Source organism: Muscardinus avellanarius, assembly GCF_963383645.1.
Source record: "Muscardinus avellanarius genome assembly, chromosome: 10".
NCBI lineage: Eukaryota > Metazoa > Chordata > Mammalia > Rodentia > Gliridae > Muscardinus > Muscardinus avellanarius.
The window spans coordinates 70,335,206-70,356,010 of record NC_137796.1 but is presented as its reverse complement, the minus strand read 5'-3'; the positions used below and the strand labels follow the sequence as shown (position 1 = coordinate 70,356,010).

Below are 20,805 nucleotides of genomic sequence, written 5' to 3'. Positions count from 1 at the left end.
ATATTCCTAACAAATGGCTATGGCACATTTCCTTCTGTCCCGTGATGCCGCCGTTTATTTTCTCTCCACTCTTTCTTGGGCCTGAAGATCTTTCTCTGTCCTGGCCAAGCCTTTGCATCTTCTTCTGGTGCAGAAAGAGAACAGACTAGATCTGATGCATGATCCCAGGGGCTCAGTTCTGCCTGTTTGAAGTGCTAACACCCTCACCTTGGGGATACCCCCACGAGGGGCCGTTTCCCCAGCAGCCAGGGGCCTTAGATTTGTCAAAATTAATTTCTGTATCCCCCAAAATATTCCTCCAATTGCTGCTACAGGCTTATTTTGGCTGACCAGCTGTTTGTTAGTCAGGCACTTTCTATCTATAAATTCATTTTGTGAGCTATGTGCATCTAGAATGTCCATTTGTAAACAGTCAAAAGAATATCGGAGCTGGGCGTGGTGGTGCACACTTGTAATCCCAGTGTTTGGGAGGCTGAGTCAGGAGGATTTTGCAGGTTTGAGGCCAGCCTCAGCAAGTAGTGAGACTCTCATCAACCTAAGGAGACCCTGTTTCAAAATAAAGAATAAAAAATCAGGCTGAGTTGTAGCTCAGAGGTAGAATACCCCTGGGTTTAATCCTCAGTGCCTCAAAAAAAAAAAATAAAAATAAAAAAAAAGAATATCAGAAGTCATTATGCCGGGCGTGGTGGCGCACGCTTGTAACCCCCGGGCTTGGGAGGCGGAGACAGGAGGATCGCGCGGGTTCGAAGCCAGCTGTGCTGGCTTAAGAGACCCTGTTTCCAAATAAAAATATAAAAATAGGTCTGGGAGTATAGCCGGGAGTTAGAAGGGTTCCATCCCCAGTACCACAAAAAAAAAAAAAAAAAAAGTCATTATAGTTCAATGTTTTCTTGGAGAGGATGCTTTTATTTCCAGGGGCATTCTACCTCTGAGCAACACCCCCAGCTCTATTATTTTATTATTTATTTTGAAACAGGCTCTCACTGAGTCGCAAAGGGCCTCACTAAGTAGTAGCTGAGGCTGTCTGCGAACTGCGATCCTCCTGTCCCTGCCTCCTAAATGCTGTGATTACAAGTGTGCGCCACCATGCCCGGCCTCCCCAGCCCTATTTTTTATTCTTTATTTTGAAACAGGGTCTCATTAAGTTGCAAAGGGCCTCACTAAGTAGCTGAGGCTGGCTTCGAACCCAGCTCCTCCCGTCTCAGCCTCCCAAATATGTACTTGGGCCAAGATAGGAGGATCACAGGTTTGAGACCAGCGTCAGCAATTTAGCAAGACTCTCAGCGATTCAGCACGACCCTGTTTCAATACAAAAAATAAAACATGCGTGGTGCTCCATACCTGCAATCCCAGTACTTGGGAGGCTGAAATAGGAGGATTGCAGGTTTGAGGACAGTTGTAGAAAAAAGAAAACCGGCCGGGCGTGGTGGTTGCTTGTAATCCCAGCATTCTGGAGGCTGAGACCGGAAAATTACGGTTTGCGGACAGTCTCAGCTACTTAGTGAGGCCGTCTACAACTCAGTGAGACCCGGTTTCAAAATAAAGAATAAAAAATAGGGCAGGGAATGTAGCTTGGAGGTAGAATGCCCCTGGGTCCCATTCTCAGACCCGCAGAAAGAAAGAAAGAAAGAAAAGAAAGAAAGAAAGAAAGAAAGAAAGAAAGAAAGAAAGAAAGGAAGGAAGGAAGGAAGGAAGGAAGAAAGAAGACTGAGCTGGGTGTGGTCGCTTGTAATCCAGCATTCGGGAGGCTAAGACAGGGGGATCAAGGCTTGCAGCCAGCCTCAGCTACTTACTGAATCCCTTTGCAACTCAGTGAGACCCTGTTTCAAAAAGAAGAATAAAATAATAGAGCTGGGCGCCGGGCGTGGTGGCGCACGCTTGTAATCCCCACACTTGGGAGGCGGAGATAGGAGGATCGCGCAGGTTCGAAGCCAGCTGCGCTGGCTTAAGAGACCCTATTTCCAAAAATAAAGTATAAAATAGGTCCGGGAGTGTAGCCTGGAGGTAGAGGGGCTTCCAGGAACCCCAGTATTATCACCACCAAAAAAAAAAAAATGGGCTGGGGATGTAGCTGTAGCTCAGAAGTAGAACTAGTAGCCCCAGATTCCACTTCCAGTACCAGAGAGAGAGAGAGAGAGAGAGAGAGAGAGAGAGAGAGAGGGAGAGAGAGAGAGAGGACTCAGTCTGGTGTGGTGGTGCACACCTGTAATCCCAGTACTTGGGAGACTGAGACTAAGAAGGAGGTTTGCAGGTTCACGACCAGCCTCAGATACTTAATGAGTCCCTCTGCAATTTAGTGAGACCCAGTTTCAAAATAAAGAATAAAAAATAAAAAATAGTGCTGGGCTCAGAGGTAAAATGGCAGTGGTTTCAATCCCCACTAAATGCAAAAACCAAAACAAAACAGAAAGGAGCAAGACTCTTCAGTAACCTAGAGAGACCCTATTTCAAAAAGTGAAAACAGCTGGGCGTGGTGGCGCACGCTTATAAACCTTAGTATGTGGGAGGCGGAGACAGGAGGATTCCAGGTTCCTGCCCAGACTCAGCTACTTAGAGAGGCCTCTGCAACTTAGCGAGACCCTGTTTCAAAATAAAGAATAAGGCTGGGCTGGTGGCGCATGTTTGTAATCCCAGCATTCGGGAGGCTGAGACCAGAGGATCGCGGTTCACGGACAGCCTCAGCTACTTAGTGAGGCCCTCTGCAACTCAGTGAGACCTGGTTTCAAAATAAAGAATAAAAAATTAGGGCAGGGGGTGTAGCTTGGAGGTTGAATGCCCCTGGGTTCCATCCCCAGACCTGCAAAAAATAAAAAATAAAATAAATAAAATAAAAAATAAAAAAGCCGGGCGTGGTGGCGCACGCTTGTAATCCCTGTACTTGGGAGGCTGAGACAGGAGGATGGCACAGGTTCAAAGCCAGCCTCAGCTACTTAGTGAGGCTCTTAGCAATTTAGTAAGACCCTGTTTTCGAATAAAGTATAAAATAGGTCTGGAAGTGTAGCCTGGAGGTAGAAAGCCTCTGGGTGCCATCCCCAGAACCAAAGGAAAAAAAAAAAAGAAGTAAGCTAGGCGTGGTGGTAGCACAGTCTCTTAGGAGGCTGACACAGGAAGATTGCAGGTTCGAGGCCAGCCTCAGCTACTTAGTGAGGCCCTCTGCAACTTAGTGAGACCTTGTTTCATAATAAAGAATAAAAGAATAAAAAACAGGGCTAGGGGTGTAGTTCAGAGGTAGAATGTCCCTGGCTTCACACACACACACACACACACACACACACACACACACACACACTGCTGGGGAGGGCGTATCTTTTTTTTTTTTTTTTCTGGTGGTACTGGTGGTGGAACCCAGAAGCTTTCTACCTCCAGGCTATACTCCCAGACCTTTTTTTATACTTTATTTGGAAACAGGGTCTCACTAAGTTGCTGAGAGCCTCACTAAGTAGCTGAGGCTGACTTCAAACCCATGCAATCCTCCTGTCTCAGCCTCCCAAGCGCGGGGATTACAAACGTGAGCCACCACGCCCGGCTGGGGACGGTGTATCTTAGAGGCACAATGCTTCTGGGGTCAGTCCCCAAAATTAAAAAGAAAATAAAATCTACAAAAAGGGCTGGAAATGCAGGTCAATGCCCTTGGGTTCAATGCCCAGTTCCACATAGACACAAATAAGTATAACATTTAAAAAATGAAGTTGGTGGAGGAAGGAGAAAGGCAACGCCGACGGCAGATTCCAGAATTTGGGAAGGCGGAAAGCTGCAGAATGCGCGGGTAGGCGGCGCGGAGGAGGATGCACAGCCCAAAATAGGCGCCTGGGGGCTTTGGGCCCGTCTTCCCGGGGTCCCAGCCCCCGGTGGCCGAGGGCGGGCCTGGCAACACAGGGATTAAACCAAGCTGAGGCTGGAGCAGCTGCCCCCTCGTGCGGGGCCGGCCCGGGGCGACTTGCAGCTGGCACACTTCCTGGCCAGAGAGCCACTTCAGAGACCCCGGGCAGCCTCCGTGGGAGGGCCGAGGAGCGGCCTCCTCCTCTCTCTGCCTCCGGGAGGCCACCTCGTCCCCCACTCCTTTCAGGCCTCTAGGGGCTGGACCCCTAGGAGACCCAACCTTGGACACAGAGCGCCCCTCAACCTCTCTGCTCAGGAGAGAGGCCCAAGGAGGAAACTGTGTCGCCTGGAAGAGTCAAGCAAGTCTCTGTTCCCAAGCGGGAGACCCCAGGGAACTGGCCAGGGAAGGGAAGGACCTAGGGCTAGAGGCAGAGGGACGAAGCCAGCCAGGGGCGACCTGGAGGCAAAGAGAACTCTGAAAATACTCTACTTAGTGAGACCCTGTTTCAAAATAAAGAATAAAAAATAGGGCGGAGGGTGTAGCTCAGAGGTAGAATGCCCCTGGGTTTCATCCCCAGTACTACCGAAAAAAAAAAAAAAAAAAATCAGATGTTGTAAAGAAGCCTCTGTAAGCCGGGTGTGGTGGCACACGCTTGTATTCCCAGCATTTGGGAGGCTGAGACCAGAGGATCGTGGTTCGCGGACATCCTCAGCTACTTAGTGAGGGCCTCCGCAACTCAGTGAGACCCGGTTTCAAAATAAAAGAATAAAAACTAGGGCAGGGGGTGTAGCCCAGAGATTGAATGGCCCTGGGTTCCATCCCCAGACCCTCAAAAAAAAAAAAAAAAAAAAAAACACACAAAAAAAGAAGCCTCTGTAATTGACTAAGGATGTGTGTGTGTGTGTGTGTGTGTGTGTGTGTGTGTGTGTGTGTGTGTGTGTTTACTGGGGAATAGAACCCAGGGGCATTCTACCTCTGAGCTACATCCCCAACCCTATTATTATTATTATTATTATTATTATTATTATTATTATTATTTGCGGTTTCTGGGATTGAGGGGCATTTAACCTCCGAGCTATACTCCCTGTCCCATTTTTTATTCTTTATTTTGAAACAGGGTCTCACTAAATTTTGGAGGGCCTAAGTAGCTAAGGCTGCCTGCAAACTGATCTTCTGGTCTCAGCTGGGATTACAAGCGCGCCACCACGCCCGGCTCATGGCCCATCTTTTATGGGAGACTTTTGTGAGGGGTGAGTAGGAGAAGGTAAAGAGGATGACATCAGTCGTCAGTCACTAGATGGTTCAGGATGTATTGGTAATCTCCCAAGCCCTGCAGGGACCTTCAAGGACATGTCGGACTGTTATTTTAATTTCAATACACCTGGACTTGAATGGGACTTGTCCTTGGGGTTATAACTCAGCAGGTGGAGCTCACGGGGATCTGCAGTCAGAACACTTATTTTGGGGCTCCCTGAAGCTTCTGCTCGGCCACCTCCCTTCTGTGACGAGAAGACATAGTTGGAATTTGTGCGTGTGTTTGTGGTAGTGGGGACTGACCCCAGGGGCATTCTAACTCCGAGCCACACCCTCCATGCCTATTTTTTTTTTTTTTTTTTTTTGCGGGTCTGGGGATGGAACCCAGGGGCATTTGACCTCCGAGCTATACCTCCTGCCCTATTTTTTATTCTTTATTTTGAAACCGGGTCTCACTGAGTTGCAGAGGGCCTAAGTAGCTGAGGCTGTCCGCGAACTGCGATCCTCCAGGTCTCAGCCTCCCAAATGCTGGGATTACAAGCGTGCGCCACCACGCCCGGCTCTATTTTATTTTTATTTTGAAACAAGGTCTGGCTAGGTTGATGAGAGTCTCACTACTTGATAAGACTGTCCTCAAACCTGTGGTCCTCCTGTCTCAGCCTCCCAAGTACTGGGATTACAAATGTACACCACCGCCCCTGGCTCAGAAGTGGGATTTAAGTACTGCATGGTATTTGATGCCGCACATGCTCTCGAGGGAAACCTAACAGGACAGGGAGACAGCACCCACGGCTGCCTCACCTCCCACCATCTTCCATGCCTCTGCCTGGAGGCTCCCGGCATGGGCCTCTCTACTGTTCCTCCATCTTGCCAAGTTTGGTCCTGCCTGGGGCATCTGTTCCCGCACAGCTGGTGGAGACGGGCTCGGCAGCTGGCATCCCATAAAAGGACACACGCCCTGGCCTGGCACCAGCTTGCGCTGAGACTCAAAGTCTCAGTGCTGAATGTCCCCCATTCACCCCGCCCAGGAGAAAGATGTTTTCCTTTCTTTCTCTCTCTCTCTTTCTTTCTTTCCCTCTTTCTTTCTTTTTTATTTTTGTGGTACTGGGTATTGAACAATGACATTATACCTCTGAGCCCCTAGCCCTATGTTTTTTTTTTCTCTTTGCCCCTGGGGAACCCAGGGGCAATCTACTCTGAGCTACACCCTCAGCCCTATTTTTCTTTCTTTCTTTCTTTCTTTCTTTCTTTCTTTCTTTCTTTCTTTCTTTCTTTCTTTCTTTCTTTCGTGGTACTGGGGTTCCTAGAAACCCTTCTACCTCTGGGCTACACTCCCAGACCTATTTTATATTTTTATTTGGAAACAGGGTCTCTTAAGCCAGCGTGGCTGGCTTCGAACCTGCGCGATCCTCCTGTCTCTGCCTCCCAAGCGCGGGATTACAAGCGTGCACCACCACGCCCGGCCTATTCTTTTATTTTGAAACAGGGTCTCACTAAGTTGTGAGGGCCTCACTAAGTAGCTGAGGCTGTCTGCAAACCATGATCCTCCTGTCTCTACCTCCTGAATGCTGGGATTACAAGCGTGCGCCACCTTGCCCGGCTCCTATTTTTTTTATTTTGAAATAGGGCTTCACTAAGTTGCTGAGGCTGTCTTCGAACCTGTGATCCTCCTGTCTCAGCCTTCTGAGTACTGGGATTACAAGCGTGCACCACTATGCCTGGCTGAGAGATGAGTTTTCTATTAGCATTATATATATTTTGTTGTTTTTGTTCTGGGGAGTGACAATCCCCATAGCATTCTACCTCAGAGCTCTACCCCAAGCCCTATTTTATTTTTGAAACACAGTTTTGCTAGGTGGCTGAGAGTGTCTCTATGTTGCTAGGCTTTTTTCAAACCTGTAATCCTCCTGTCTCAATCTCTCAAATACTAGCATTTGCCACCATGCCCAGCTCTTTTGTTGTGTGTGTGTGTGTGGTACTGGGGATTGAACTCAGGGAAACATTACACATCTGAGCTACACCACCAGCCCTATTTTATTTTGAAACAGGGTCTCACTAAGTTGCAGAGGGCTTCACCAAGTTGCTGAGGCTGGCCATGAACCAAAATCCTGTCTCAGCCTCCCAAGTACATGTGTGTGCCACCCTGCCTAGTTTTAAACTCTATTGAAATAACTTTAGGCTTTTTTTTAAATTGTTTTTTTACATAGACATTGCAAGACTAGTACAGAATGTTCCCATCAACTCTTTGCTCTGCTTTTCCTAATATGAACATCTTACATAAGCAAGGCATAACCATCCATGCTAGGAATTTAATTCTGGCATGAAATCGCCAACTAAAGCACAGACTTCATTCAGACTTCCTCAGTTTCCCCCACGTCCTTTTTTTTTTTTTTTCTGGTGGTACTGGGGTTCCTGGAAACCCTTCTACCTCCAGGCTACACTCCCAGACCTATTTTATATTTTTATTTGGAATCAGGGTCTCCTAAGCAGGCGAGGTTGGCTCTGAACCAGCGCGATCCTCCTGTCTCCGCCTCCCAAGCGCGGGGATTATAAGCGTGTGCCACCACGCCTGGCCCCCAAGTCCTTTTCCTTGTCCAGGCCGCTCCAGGATCCCACTCTGCCTCTGCCCCTCGGGTCTCCTGTGCTTCTCCCTGAGGAGCACCGCTCAGTTGTCTTGCAAGATGTCCCGTGTGAGGGTCTGTGTGGTGGCTTAGATTCATTCAGGTTATGCTCGGGCAGGAATGCAACAGAAGTCATCCCGTGTCCTCTTTGGCATGTTGTCCATGGGGCTCAGGAGGTCGACGTGCGTCACACCTTGATCTCTTGGCTAAAGTGTGTTGGCTGAGCTTGCCACTGTAAAGGTACTGATTTTTCTTCGTGTGTGTGTGTGTGTGTGTGTGTGTGTGTGTGTGTGTGTGTGTGTGCGCGCAGTATTACGTGCATGTAGTACTGGGAATGGAACCCAAGAACATTCTACCTCTGAGCTGCACCCTCAGACCTACTTTATTCTTTTTTAAATTTTTTTGTAGCCGGGCGTGGTGGCACACGCTTGTAATCCCCACGCTTGGGAGGCAGAGGCAGAAGGATCACGCAGGTTCGAAGCCAGCCGCGTGCGCTGGCTTAAGAGACCCTGTTTGCAAATAAAAAGGTATAAAAATGGGTCTGGGAGTGTAGCCTGGAGGTAAGAAGGGTTTCCAGGAACCCCAGTACCACCAAAAACAAACAACAAAAAAAAATTTTTTTTTTGTACTGGCAGTACTGGGGATGGAACCCTGGGACATTCTACCTCCAAGGTACAACCTAGCCTTATTTTTTATTCTTTTTTATTTTTATTTTTGGAGAACTAGGGATGGAACCCAGGGAACATTCTACCTCCGAATCATACCTCCAGCCCTGTTTTTTATTCTTTATTTTGAAACAAGGTCTCAGTGAGTTGCAAAGGGCCTCACTAAGTAGCTTAGGCTGTCTGTGAACCAGGATGCTCCTGTCTCAGCCTCCTAAATGCTGGGATTACAAGCCTGCCCCATCACGCCCAGTTTATCTATTAATAATAATAATAATAATAATAATAATAATAATATTATTATTATATTTTTTGCAGTATTGGGGATGGAACCCAGGGGCATTCCACCTCTGTGCAACACCCCCAGCCCTATTTTTTATTCTATTTTTCTTTCTTCTCTCTCTTTCTTCTCTCTCTTTCTCCTCTCTCTCTCTCTCTCTCTCTCTCTCTCTCTCTCTCTCTCTCTCTCTTCGGGTCTGGGGCTGGAACCCAGGGGCCTTCTACCTCTGGGCTATACTCCCAGACCTATTCTATATTTTATTTGAAACAGGGTTTCACTAAGTTGCTGAGAGCCTCACTAAGTTGCTGAGTCTGGCTTCGAACCTGTGTGATCCTCCTGTCTCAGCCTCCCAAGTACTGGGATTACAAGTGTGGGCCACCACGCCTGGGTTTTTATTATTTATTTTTATTTTACTTTTATTTTATTTTTAATTTTTTTGGTGGTACTGGGGTTCCTGGAAACCCTTCTACCTTCGGGCTACACTCCCAGACCTATTTTTATATTTTTATTTGGAAACAGGGTCTCTTAAGCCAGAGAGGCTGGCTCTGAACCTGCGCGATCCTCCTGTTTCCGCCTCCCAAGCACGGGGATGATAAGCATGAGCCACTATGCCTGGCTTTATTCTTTATTTTGAAACAGGGTCTCACTGAGTTGCAAAGGGCCTTAGTAAGTAGTAGCTGAGGCGGTCCTTGAACCACAATCTTCCTGTCTCAGCCTCCCAAATGCTGAGATTACAAGCCCAGTTTATTAATTATTATTATTATTATTATTATTATTATTAATAGTAATGGGGATGAATTTCGGGGGCTTTCTACCTCCGGGATACACTCCCAGCCCTATTTTTATATTTTATTTGAAAACAGGTTTTCACTATGTTGTGGAAGGCCTCACCTCACTAAGTAGCTGAGACTGGCCATGAACCGGAGATCCTTCTGTCTCAGCCTCCAAACTGGAATTACAAACATAGCCACCACGCTCAGCTCTATTGTTTATTTTTGAAACAGGGTCTCACTAGAGTTGCAGAGGGTCTCACTAAGTAGCTGAGGTTGGCCTTGAACCCAGATCCTCCTGTCTCAGCCTCCAAAGGACACTCCAAATCCTATTTACTTATTTATTAAATATTTATTTATTTATTTATTTATTTATTTATTTATTATTGGTAACAAGCCTGTGCCATCACACTTGGCTTTTTATTTATATTTATTTTATTTTTATATTTTGTAACAGTTTCTCACTAGTTGTGGAGGTCCTCACTAAGGTGTCAAGGCTGTCCTTGAACCTGCGATCCTCTGGTCTTAGCCTTCGAAGTACTGGGATTACAAACCTGTGCCACCACGCCCGGCTTTATTTTTTATTTTTTGCAGTACTGGGGATATAATCCAGGGGCATTCTACCTCTGAGCAACACCTTCAGCCCTACTTTTTATTTTTATTTATTTATTTTTGTGGGTCTGGGGATGGAACCTAGGGGCATTCGACCTCTGATCTACACCCCTTCCCTATTTTGTATTCTTGATTTTTTTTTTTTTTTTGGTAGTACTGAGGATGGAACACAGGGCCTATACTCCCAAACCTATTTTTATATTTATTGGAAACAAGTTCTCACTAAGTTGCTGAGAGCCTCACTATGTAGCTGAGGCTGGCTTCGAACCTGTGTGATCCTTCTGTCTCAGCCTCCCAAGCGCTGGGATTACAAGCGTGTGCTACCACGCCCGGCTATTTTTAATTTTGAAACAGGGTCTTTGCTAAGTTACTGAGAGTCTCACTAAGTTGCTGAGTCTGGCTTTGAACCTGTGATCCTCCTGTCTCAGCTTCCCAAGTGCTAGGATTATAGGCATGTACCAGCACATCTATCTTGGATTAATAATTTGGACTTCAGAGAGAAGGTGGAAACTAGACAGGTGGGGCATGGCTTGCAATAGTAGGGTACTGGGATGTGCTGGGGGGGCTGTTTTGTCCCCAGCCCCCTCCTCGCTGTCCCTCTGCTTCATGGCTGCCATGACTTAGCAACTCTCTTCTCTCATGCTCTTCCAACCACTGCTCACCTGACCTCAGCCCAGGGCAATGGAGCCAGCCAATAGTAGATGATGAAAATCTCTGAGCCCAGAAACCAAAAGAAAGCCTTCCTCCTCTGACTTATTCTTATCAGGTATTTTGGTCACAAAAAGTGAAAAGCTGACACAAATGGCCATGGTCATGGCCTCTCCTCCCTCTTCATGCTAGCTAAAACTGTTGCTCACATTTTATAGAAATATAAGGAAATGAGCACAAGATCTTAGAGGATAAAAGGGCCAGTGATCAGGCAGCGGTGGTAGCACAGGCTTGTGGTCCCAGTGGCTCAGGAGGCTGAGGTAGCAGGATCACAAGTTGGAGAGCAGCCTTGGCTAGTTAGCAAAACTCTGTCTCAAAATAAAAAAATATAAAAGGGCTGGTGGGTCTGGTGGCGCATGCTTGTAATCCCAGTACTTGGGAGGCTTTGAGTCAAGAGAATTGCAGGTTCATGGCCAGCCTCAGCAAGTAATGAGACTCATCTTCCTAGTGAGAACCTGTTTCAAAATATAAATAAAGCCGGGCGTGGTGGTGCACGCTTGTAATCCCCGCGCTTGGGAGGCTGAGACAGGAGGATCATGCAGGTTCGAAGCCAGACTCAGCTACTTAGTGAGGCTCTCAGCAACTTAGTGAGACCCTGTTTCCAAATAAAATATAAAATAGGTCTGGGAGTATATCCTGCAGGTAGAAAGCCTCTGGGTTCTACCCCCAGTACCACCAAAAAAAAAAAAAAATTATATATATATATATGTATGTATATATAAAATAGGGCTGGGGTGTAGCTGGAAGGTAGAATGCCCCTATATTCAATCCCCAGCACTAAATAAATAAATAAATAAATAAATAAATAAATAATAAGCTGGGCGTGGTGGCGCACACTTGTAATCCCAGCATTGGGAGTCTGAGACTGGAGGATCGTGGTTCGTGGACAGCCTCAGCTACCTAGTGAGGCCTTCTGCAACTCAGTGAGACCGGTTTTAAAATAAAAAATAAAAAATAGGGCAGGAGGTGTAGCTCGGAGGTCGAATGCCCCTGGGTTCCACCCCCAGACCCACACCCACACACAAATAAATAAATAAATAGGACTGGGAGTGTAGCTTAGTGCTCAGTGGTAGAGCACCCCTGGGCTCAATCCCTAGTACCTCCCTCCTCGTCCCTCCCCACACAGCTAGCAGTGAGACCAGGCAAAGAATACCTAGGCTTCTGTCTACAGTTACCATCTGTTGTATCTGTTGTCAGCCAGGAGCACTGCCTTGTGTCTTCAAATAACTCTTTCCACATTAAGAACTGAAAGCCTAGCCGGGAGTGGTGGTGCACATTTGTAATCCCAGCATTTGGGAGGCTGAGACAGGAGGATGGCGGTTCACGGCCAGCCTCTGCTACTTAGGCCCTTTGCAACTTAGTGAGACCCTGTTTTAAGGTAAAGAATATAAAATAGGGCTGGGGGTATAGCTCAGAGGTAGAATGCCCCTGGGTTCCATCCCCAGTACTGCAAAAATAAATAAATAAATACATAAATAAATAAATAAGAAGGCCCTCATCAACCTAGCAAGACCCTATTTCCAAATAAATAAAATCAGGCTGGGGTTGTAACTCGGAGGTAGAATGTCTCTGGGTTCAATCAACTTTGCAAGACCTACAGCAATTTAGCAAGATCCTGTTTCAAGATAAAAAATAAAGCCAGGCGTGGTGGCGCATCTTGGAAAAAAAAAAAGGTGGATATATAACTCAGAAGTAGAATACTCCTGGGTCCCTTCCCAGTACAAAATAATAATAATAATAATAACAATAATAATAATAATAATAATAATAATAATAAGGGACTGGTGGTGGTGTAATTGAAGGCAGAACACTCCTGGGTTCAATTCCCAGTATCTAAATAAATAAATAAATAAATAAATAAATAATCCAAAGCTTCTGGGAGGTGGTGCACGCTTGTAATCCCAGCATTTGAGAGGCTGAGAAAAGAGGATAAGAGGATCGCGGTTCGTGGACAGCTGCAGCTACTTAGTGAGGCCCTCTGCAACTCAGTGAGACCCTGTTTCAAAATAAAGAAAAAAAATAGGTCTGGGGGTGTAGCTTGGAGGTATAATGCCTCTGGGTTTGATCCTCAGTACCAAAACATTAAAAAAAAAATTAAAAAAAATCCAGGGCTCGGTATATAGCTCAGAGGTAGAATGCCTCTGCGTGCAACCCCCAGCACCTAAATAATTAAAGATAAAAAGGGCTAGGGGTGAAGCTTGCAGGTTGAATGCCCATGGGTTCAATCCCTATTGCTGAAATAAATAAATAAATAAGTGTAACTCAGAAGCCTGGGGTCCAATCCTCATACCAAAATACAAACATACAAACAAACAAAACAGGGCTGGGGTATAGCTCAGAAGTAGAATGCCTCTGGGCATTCCATAGCCAGTACCAACATACGTACATAAATAAATAAATAAATAAATAAATAAATAAATAAATAAAAGTCAACTCAAGTGGGCACCTGAGCACTGGAGACACGAGCTTTCTAGAAGCATCACAAGGGAGAGGCTCAGATGCTGGGGACCTGCTCAGAGGACACGGTGGGCTGAGGAGGGAGGCTGGATTGGCATCCCCTCTTTGAGAGGAGTGCTGTGGGTAACAGCATTGACTGCGGCCTCTGGAAATATTCACAAAATCACAAGCAATGGCAGTGTCTTAGAGGAAAGGCCTTCAAGGCCACCCGTAGCCCGGGACCAGGCCTCTGTGTCTGGGTGCCTGGGCTCTGAGGACCCTGGGCAGCAGCAGAAGTCAAGGAGAACATTTTTTTCAGCAGGCATGGGTACATGGCTGTAATCTCAGGATTTGGGAAGCTAAAACAAGAGGATCAGAAATTCAAGGATAGCCTCAGCAAATAGTTAAGACTCTCATAAATCTGGCAAGACCTTGTTGCCAAACAAAAACTTAGGGCTGGGGTTAGCAGGGTGTGGTGGTGCACACTTATAATCCCAGTACTTGGGAGGCTGAGAAGGATCAGTAGTTTATAGCCAGCCTCAGCTACTTAGTGAGGCCCTCCACAACTTAGTGAGACGTTTCAAAATAAATAATAAAGAGCCGGGCGTGGTGGCGCACGCTTGTAATCCCAGCATTCGGGGGGCTGAGACCAGAGGATCGCGGTTCGCAGACAGCCTCAGCTACTTAGTGAGGCTCTCTGCAACTCAGTGAGACCCGATTTCAAAATAAAGAATAAAAGATAGGGCAGGGGGTGTAGCCCAAAGGTCAAATGCTCCTGGGGTTCAATCCCCAGACCCGCAAAAAAAAAAAAAGAATATATATATATATATATATATATATATATATATATAGAGAGAGAGAGAGAGAGAGAGAGAGAGAGAGAGGGGCAGACTAGGGTGTAGGTTGGTAGTAGAATGACCCTGGGTTCAACTCCCAATACAGAAAAAAAAAATTAAAACAGGGTCTTATTACACTGCTGAGGTTGTCCTTGCATCCATGAGCTTCCTATCTCAGCCTCCCAAGTACAAGGATTACAAGAGTATGCCACCATGCCTGGTTTCCTTTTTTTATTTTGAAATAGGGTCTAAGTTGTGGATGCCTAAATAGCTGAAGCTGGCCACGAATCTGCAATCCTCCTGTCTCAGCCTCAGGCCTCGGATTATAGGCGTGGGCTGCTGTGCCTGGTCCAGTTAGCATTTCTTTCTTTCTTTCTTTTTTTTTTGTGGTACTAGGGGGTGGAACCCGGGGGCTTTCTAACTCTGAGCTACATCCCCAATGTGCCATTATTGGGAAGAGGCATCAAAATGCTTATTAAGGTGCTGCTGATATTGGGAAATTGCTTTGATAATTTCCAAAGTGTAAAATATAGTCAGAGCCTAGGTGCTGTGCAGGCACTCAGGCAGGGAGGGGGCTGCAGCGATTACAATGCAGAGTTCTCCTCTGTCTTTGCCCTTCATTCTAATCATTAACCTATAGTACAAGCCTTAGAGTCAACTGAAGCCATTGGCCCTAAAATTACAATAGAGGCAACCGGTGCCTCTGTTTACCTCCTCTCCTCTGGGATCCAGCCTGGATATAGGAAAGGCAAACTTTGTGTGAGGCTTCAAAGCACCCTAGTTGATGAACAACTAATACTGCCCAATACAATAGAGCTGGGCCAGGCGTGGTGGCGCACGCTTGTAATCCCCGCGCTTGGGAGGCGGAGACAGGAGGATCGTGCAGGTTTGAAGCCAGCCACGCTGGCTTAAGAGACCCTGTTTCCAAATAAAAATATAAAATAGGTCTGGGAGTGTAGCCCGGAGGTAGAAGGGTTTCCAGGAATCCCAGTACCATCACAAAAAAAAAAAAAAAAAACACAATAAAACAGAGCCGAGGGCCAGGTAGATTCTTGACCCTTGCACTTAGTAAGTGTACTGTCTGGAGACAAAGAGGCACCAACTGGCTAAGGAATAAGTAACTAGCCCACTGCCTTGGCAATGCTGATGAGAAAGATGTCAATACAAATCTATTTAAAGGTTGGGGTCCCTAAAAGGGGCCATAGTTCCATTTGCGGGCTTTCCAGCATGCGGGTCGGCATGCTGCTTTTTCTTTCTCTTCTCTATTTCTTTTTTATTTTCTGGTGGTACTGGGGGTGGAACCCAGAGGCTTTCTATCTCCGGACCATACTCCCAGACCTATTTTATGTTTTTTATTTGGAAACAGGGTCTCACTAAGTTGCTGAGAGCCTAAGTAGCTGAGGCTGGCTTTGAACTTGTGCGATCCTCCTGTCTCAGCCTCCCAAGCGTGGGGATGACAAGCGTGCGCCACCACGCCCAGCTCTCTATTTCTTACTGCTCTATTTTCTAATTTTGTAATAAAGATTTGTTAAAGCTTCACTGAGCTGCCTGTTAGTTTTAAGTTTTCTATTCAACCAACCTTAGTTGAATAAGAAAAAGAATTCCCACCATTTCAAACCGTTAACACCCAACCCTATTTTTTATAATTTATTTGGAAACAAGGTCTAAGTTGCTGAAAGTCTAAGTAGCTGAGGCTGGCTTCAGACCGGTACAATCCTCCGTCTCAGCCTCCCCAGCACTGGGATTACAAGCGTGCGCCACCACTCCTGGCTCACAGTTTGCATTTCTAGCAAATGTTCAGGTGATGCTGATGCTCCTGATGGTCACTGGGTAGTGTGGGGACTTAAGGTTTCTTCAAGGAAGTGGCAGAGGACAAAGGGTGGGGGCCATTAGGGTACCATTAAAGACTGCATCCAAGGCATCCTAGGTGCTTGTGTTCATCAGCAACAGGAACCTGCTGGAGTTTAGGACTGCAGAGAACTGGATGGGAAAGGATAACGTCCCTCTCCAGGGCAGGGAATGCATGTCCTGGGCTGCAGTGACCTGGGGTCTCTCCAAGGCCACTCTGCTCCCCTGCTGACCCCTACCTCCCAAGCAGGCTGACCTCCTCCACCTGGATGCTGGCCCTATGCAGGTGAGCCGAGGCCGCCTTGCTGACCCCGTGAAGGCTGACTTGCTTGGAGCTCCAGCCTGCCCCCTGGTGTCCAGAGGGGACACTGCAGTCAGGAGCAGAGGACGTTCTCAGGGCACCCAGAGGGCTCACAGTGGTGTCGCAGGCTGGTCACTCTGAGGCTAGGGCTAAGGGAATCTGAGCTGTCTCCAAAAATGTTACCCAAACTCATGAAACCCACGAAGACAGGCAGACAAAGTAACTATGATAAATAATTTAATTTTCAAATGCCACAGCATAAATGTTAGTATTTCATTGTTAGAAAATATATACAGCCTTCCCCCCCAACCCCATGTTAACGTAAATATCAGCTTATGATAACAATACCCACTTAAGATGAAATCTTTGAGGCACTTGGGTGTAGAAAGGGCTGGAGAATAAGATACAATCTTTGCTGCTTGTCTCGAGTCGCTGCAACGACGTCTGATGAACTCCTCTGCCCAACGCGGTTGGTGCTGACTCAAGACGCTGCAGCCGTGTACTTCCACGTGCATACTCATTCTATTTATTATTTATTTATTTTTGTGGTACTGGGGGCTGAACCCAGGGGCATTCTACCTTTGAGATACACCCCCAGCCCTATTTTTTATTCTTTTTATTTGAAACGGGGTCTCATTGAGTTGCAGAGGGCCTCACTAAGTAGCTGAGGCTGTTTGCAAACCTGTGATCCTCCTGTCTCAGCCTCCCAAGTACTGGGATTACAAGAGTGCGCCACCACGCCCAGCACAACTTAAAATAGGAAAATTTTCATCAATTACCAGTAAACATCTCAAATTCCTTTTAGTTGGAGCTAGGACCCAAAGAAGTTTCTTTTTTAATCACTTTGGCTTTTTGTTGTTGTAAAATAGGCGAGAACTTTCTGGTGTACGTTTCAGCAGGACAGAACCCAGCAATGCATGTGAGGCTTCAAAAGTAGTAAGCAGCAGCTGACATTTACTTTTAATTTCAACTTAGCTATAGATTTTGGGGTCTGTGAAGACATAAAAATACAGAACTGACTCGGGGTGTTACTCAGAAACCACTGGGCCTGGAGCGCTGTCCAGGAGGATGGGCAGCAGGCTTGTCTTGGGGACGTGTTCCTGCCCTGAGCATCCCGGGATACTGACAAAGGTGCCTGCAGATGAGGTTTCAAAGTCACAGATGCTGGCAGAGGTGGGAGGGGCGCTGAGGTGCGGGGCTGGCCCCAGCACACGGTCACTGCGCGGCTGCCGTGGCCTGCACGTGCTGCAGGAGCTGCTCACAGTAGGTGGTGGAGCGGTGCTTGTGGACCACGGCCTCCGTCTCTCGTACCAGGAGATCTGGGAACAGCACGCTGCCCTCTTTGAGGACCTCTGTAAGACAGAAAACATCAGAGGCCAACATGGAAGCAGCCCGCTGCTCGGAGAAATAAGCTCCTGGGTTAGGGTGTCTTCAGGAGCATTTCTAGCCGGTCTACCCTTAGAACTTATTCTTTTTAAAAAATTTTTGGTAGTGGGGTTTGAATCCAAGGGTGTCCTATTTCTGAGCTAAACCTTCAGCCCTTTCTATTTTTATTTTTTATTTGTGAAGCTAGGGCTTGAACCCAGGGCCATTCTACCACCAAGCTATGCCCCTAGACCTTTTCTTCTTGCAGTACTGGGGATGGAACCTAGGGGCATTTTACCTCTGAGCTACACCCCCAGCCCTGTCTTTATTTAGAAGCTGGGCATGGTGGAGCATGCTTGTAATCCCAGCATTTGGGAGGCTGAGACAGGAGGATTGCAGTTCGCGGACAGCCTCAGCTACTACTTAGTGAGGTCATTTGCAACTCAGTGAAACTCTGCTTCAAAATAAAGAATAAAAAAAAAAATAGGGCTGGGGGTGTAGCTCAGAGGTAATGCCACTGTGTTCCATCCTCAGTACTGAAAAAAAAAAAAAAATCTTTATTTTGAAAGAGTCTCACTAAGTTGTGGAGGGCCTCACTAAATAGCTGAGGCTGACCGTGAACCTGCGATCCTCCTGTCTCAGCCTCCAAAGTCCTGGGTCTACAGGTGTGTATCACCATGCTCAGCTGAAGGAAGCATTTAAAACATCCTTTTTGGAGCTATCGACAGGACATAGGACAGGCATCTCTCCCATGTCCTCGGGGTCTTGGGTGGCACTTGGAAGAGCTGTCATATAACCCTCTGCCTGCCACAGAACACTAACCCACTTAAAAGAATTTTTTTTCTCCATACTGGAGACTGAACTCAGGGGCATTCTACCTCTGAGCTACACCTCAGCCTTATGTTTTTTATTCTTTATTTTGAAACAGGGTCTCACTAAGTTGCAGAGGGCCTAAGTAGCTGAGGCTGGCTGTGAACCTGCAATCCTCCTGTCTCAGACTCCCAAATACTGAGATTACAACTGTGTGCCATCACACTCATATTTTAAAAGAATTTTTCTTTCTTTTTTTTTTTTGTGGCACTGGGGATAGAACTCAGGAGCATTGTACCTCTGAGCTACACCCCCAGCCCTATTTTTTAGTCCTTTTATTTGTGAAACAGGGTTTCACTGAGTTGCGAAGGGCCTAAGTAGCTGACACTGTTCTTGAACTGCGATACTCCAGTCTCCACCTCCCAAATGCTGGGATTATAAGCGTGTGCCACCACGCCCAGCCCTTAAAAGAATTTAAAAAATTTACTTATTTTTTGTGATACTGGGGATGGAACCCAGGGGCATTCTACCTCTGAGCTACACCCCTAGCCCTATTTTTTTTTTTTTTTGGTGGTACTGGAGATTGAACCCAGGGGCACTGTACCTCTGAGCTGGCCCCTAGCCCTATTTTTTAGTCTTTTTAATTTTGAAACAGGGTCTCACTGAGTTGCGAAAGGCCTTGCTAAGTAGTTGAGGTCATCTACGAAACGCAAACCCCCGGTCCCAGCCTCCCAAATGCTGAGATAAGTGTGCACCACCATGCCTGGCTAGAAAATATATTTTTGAAAAATCCGTTATTTGTGTTGACATGTCATGGGACTACTGATACTTTACTTATTTTTTTTTTTGCAGTACTAGGGATTGAACTCAGGGGTTTTCTACCATTTAGCTACACCTTTCATATTTTGAGACAGGGCATCACTGAGTTGCCCAGGCTGGCCTTGAACTTGAAATCCTCTTGCCTTAGCCTACTGAGTATTTGAGATTATAGGGGTATACCACGGCATCCAACTTACTCTTATGATATCACAAAAAAATGTTCTCAACTTTAATTCCTATGACAGTAGGAAGTCACAAAGACAGACGCCCGTGGGTCCGTCCCAGCTTGAGCTGGGCTGAGCCCACTGCCCCTGGGAGTGCCGCCAACCCCCTCTGCATAGCAGCAGGCTTCCGCCCCAGGCCAGCACCAGTTTACCCAAGACCGCATCCTGAATGGCACTCTCGGGGTCATCCAGGTGAATGAGGAGCTCCCTGTACAGGTGTTGGATGCTGCTCTGGTAGTAAGACTGCCCGTCGGCACACCGAAGGCACCTCAGCCACGTAAGCAAGGTGGAGGCGGCTGCCATCCGCACGTCCGTGGAGACATCGTCCATGCGCTTCAAGAGCTCTGGAAAGAGGGCAGGACGGGATGAAGGTTCCAGTCCCAGGACACCCCCGCGTGGTGGGGGGCTGTGTGTACTTAGCACCCACAGTCATGGCGCTCCAGCATGTGTGTGTGTCTCCCTAGACCACAGGGGAAGGAGAGTGACCCAGGGCCCTCGCTGGCCCTCTTAACAGCCTGCTATGTGGGCTCAGCACACCACACTACCCTGGAGCTGTTCCTGCACCCAGGAGGTGGCCCCAAGGTCCCTGGCTCCCAGACGCCAGTCATATACAGGTCCCCTTGGCTGGCTGTCCCTCCTACCCTAGGACAGGTTGCTGAACCTGCCTCACGCACACTGCGGGCTCTGTACCAGGAGGGGGCCACTGCTGTGGCTACTGTTGGCTTGTTTCTACAGATCTTCTGTGACCAGGCCATTCTGCTGCTGTAACAGAACAACCTTTCCTGTTGGGTGAACTTTCAAAGTAAATGGATAAAGGTTTTTTTTTTTTTTTTTTGTATTGGAAATGGCACTCAGGGGCATTTTATTTCTAAGCTATACCCCTAGCCCTATTTTATATTTTAGTTTGAAATAAGGTATTGCTAGGTTGATGAATATCTCACTATTTGCTGAGGTTGTCCTTGAACCTGTGATCCTCCTGTCTCAGCCTCCCAAATGCTGGGATTACAAGCATGTGCTACCATGCCCAGACATGGCTAAGATTTTTAGCAAACTTATGGTTTTCTTGCACAATCTTTTTTTTTGTATTAGGGATTGAACCCAGAGGTATTCTGCCTCTGAGCTACATCCCTAACCCTTTATTTTTTGTTTGTTTTTGGTGGTACTAGGGGTGGAACCCAGGGGCTTTTCTACCTCTGGGCTACACTCCCAGACCTATTTTATATGTTATTTGGAAACAGGGTCTCACTAAGTTGCCGAGAGCCTAAGTAGCTGAGGCCATGCGATCCTCCTGCCTCAGGCTCCTAAGTGCTGGGATTACAAGCGTGCGCCACAACGCCCGGCATCCCTAATCCTTTATACTGAAACAAGGCTCACTAAGTTGTGCATAGCCTTGCGAAGTTGCTGAGACTGGCTGTGAACCTGTGATTCCTCATATCTCA

General features: G+C 47.0%; 1 protein-coding gene across 1 annotated transcript in view; it reads right to left on the bottom strand.

Annotated features, from left to right (window-relative positions):
- Positions 1-17,363: 17,363 nt before the first annotated feature.
- DNAAF5 (dynein axonemal assembly factor 5) overlaps positions 17,364-20,805 on the bottom strand; it is a gene marked incomplete at both ends in the record, with an annotated part of 66,015 nt that continues 62,573 nt past the window's right edge. The window contains 2 exons of the mRNA XM_080702233.1: positions 17,364-17,500; positions 19,519-19,710. Of these exons, the coding sequence (XP_080558359.1) occupies positions 17,364-17,500; positions 19,519-19,710 (329 nt within the window). The remainder of the gene's footprint in view (positions 17,501-19,518; positions 19,711-20,805) is intronic.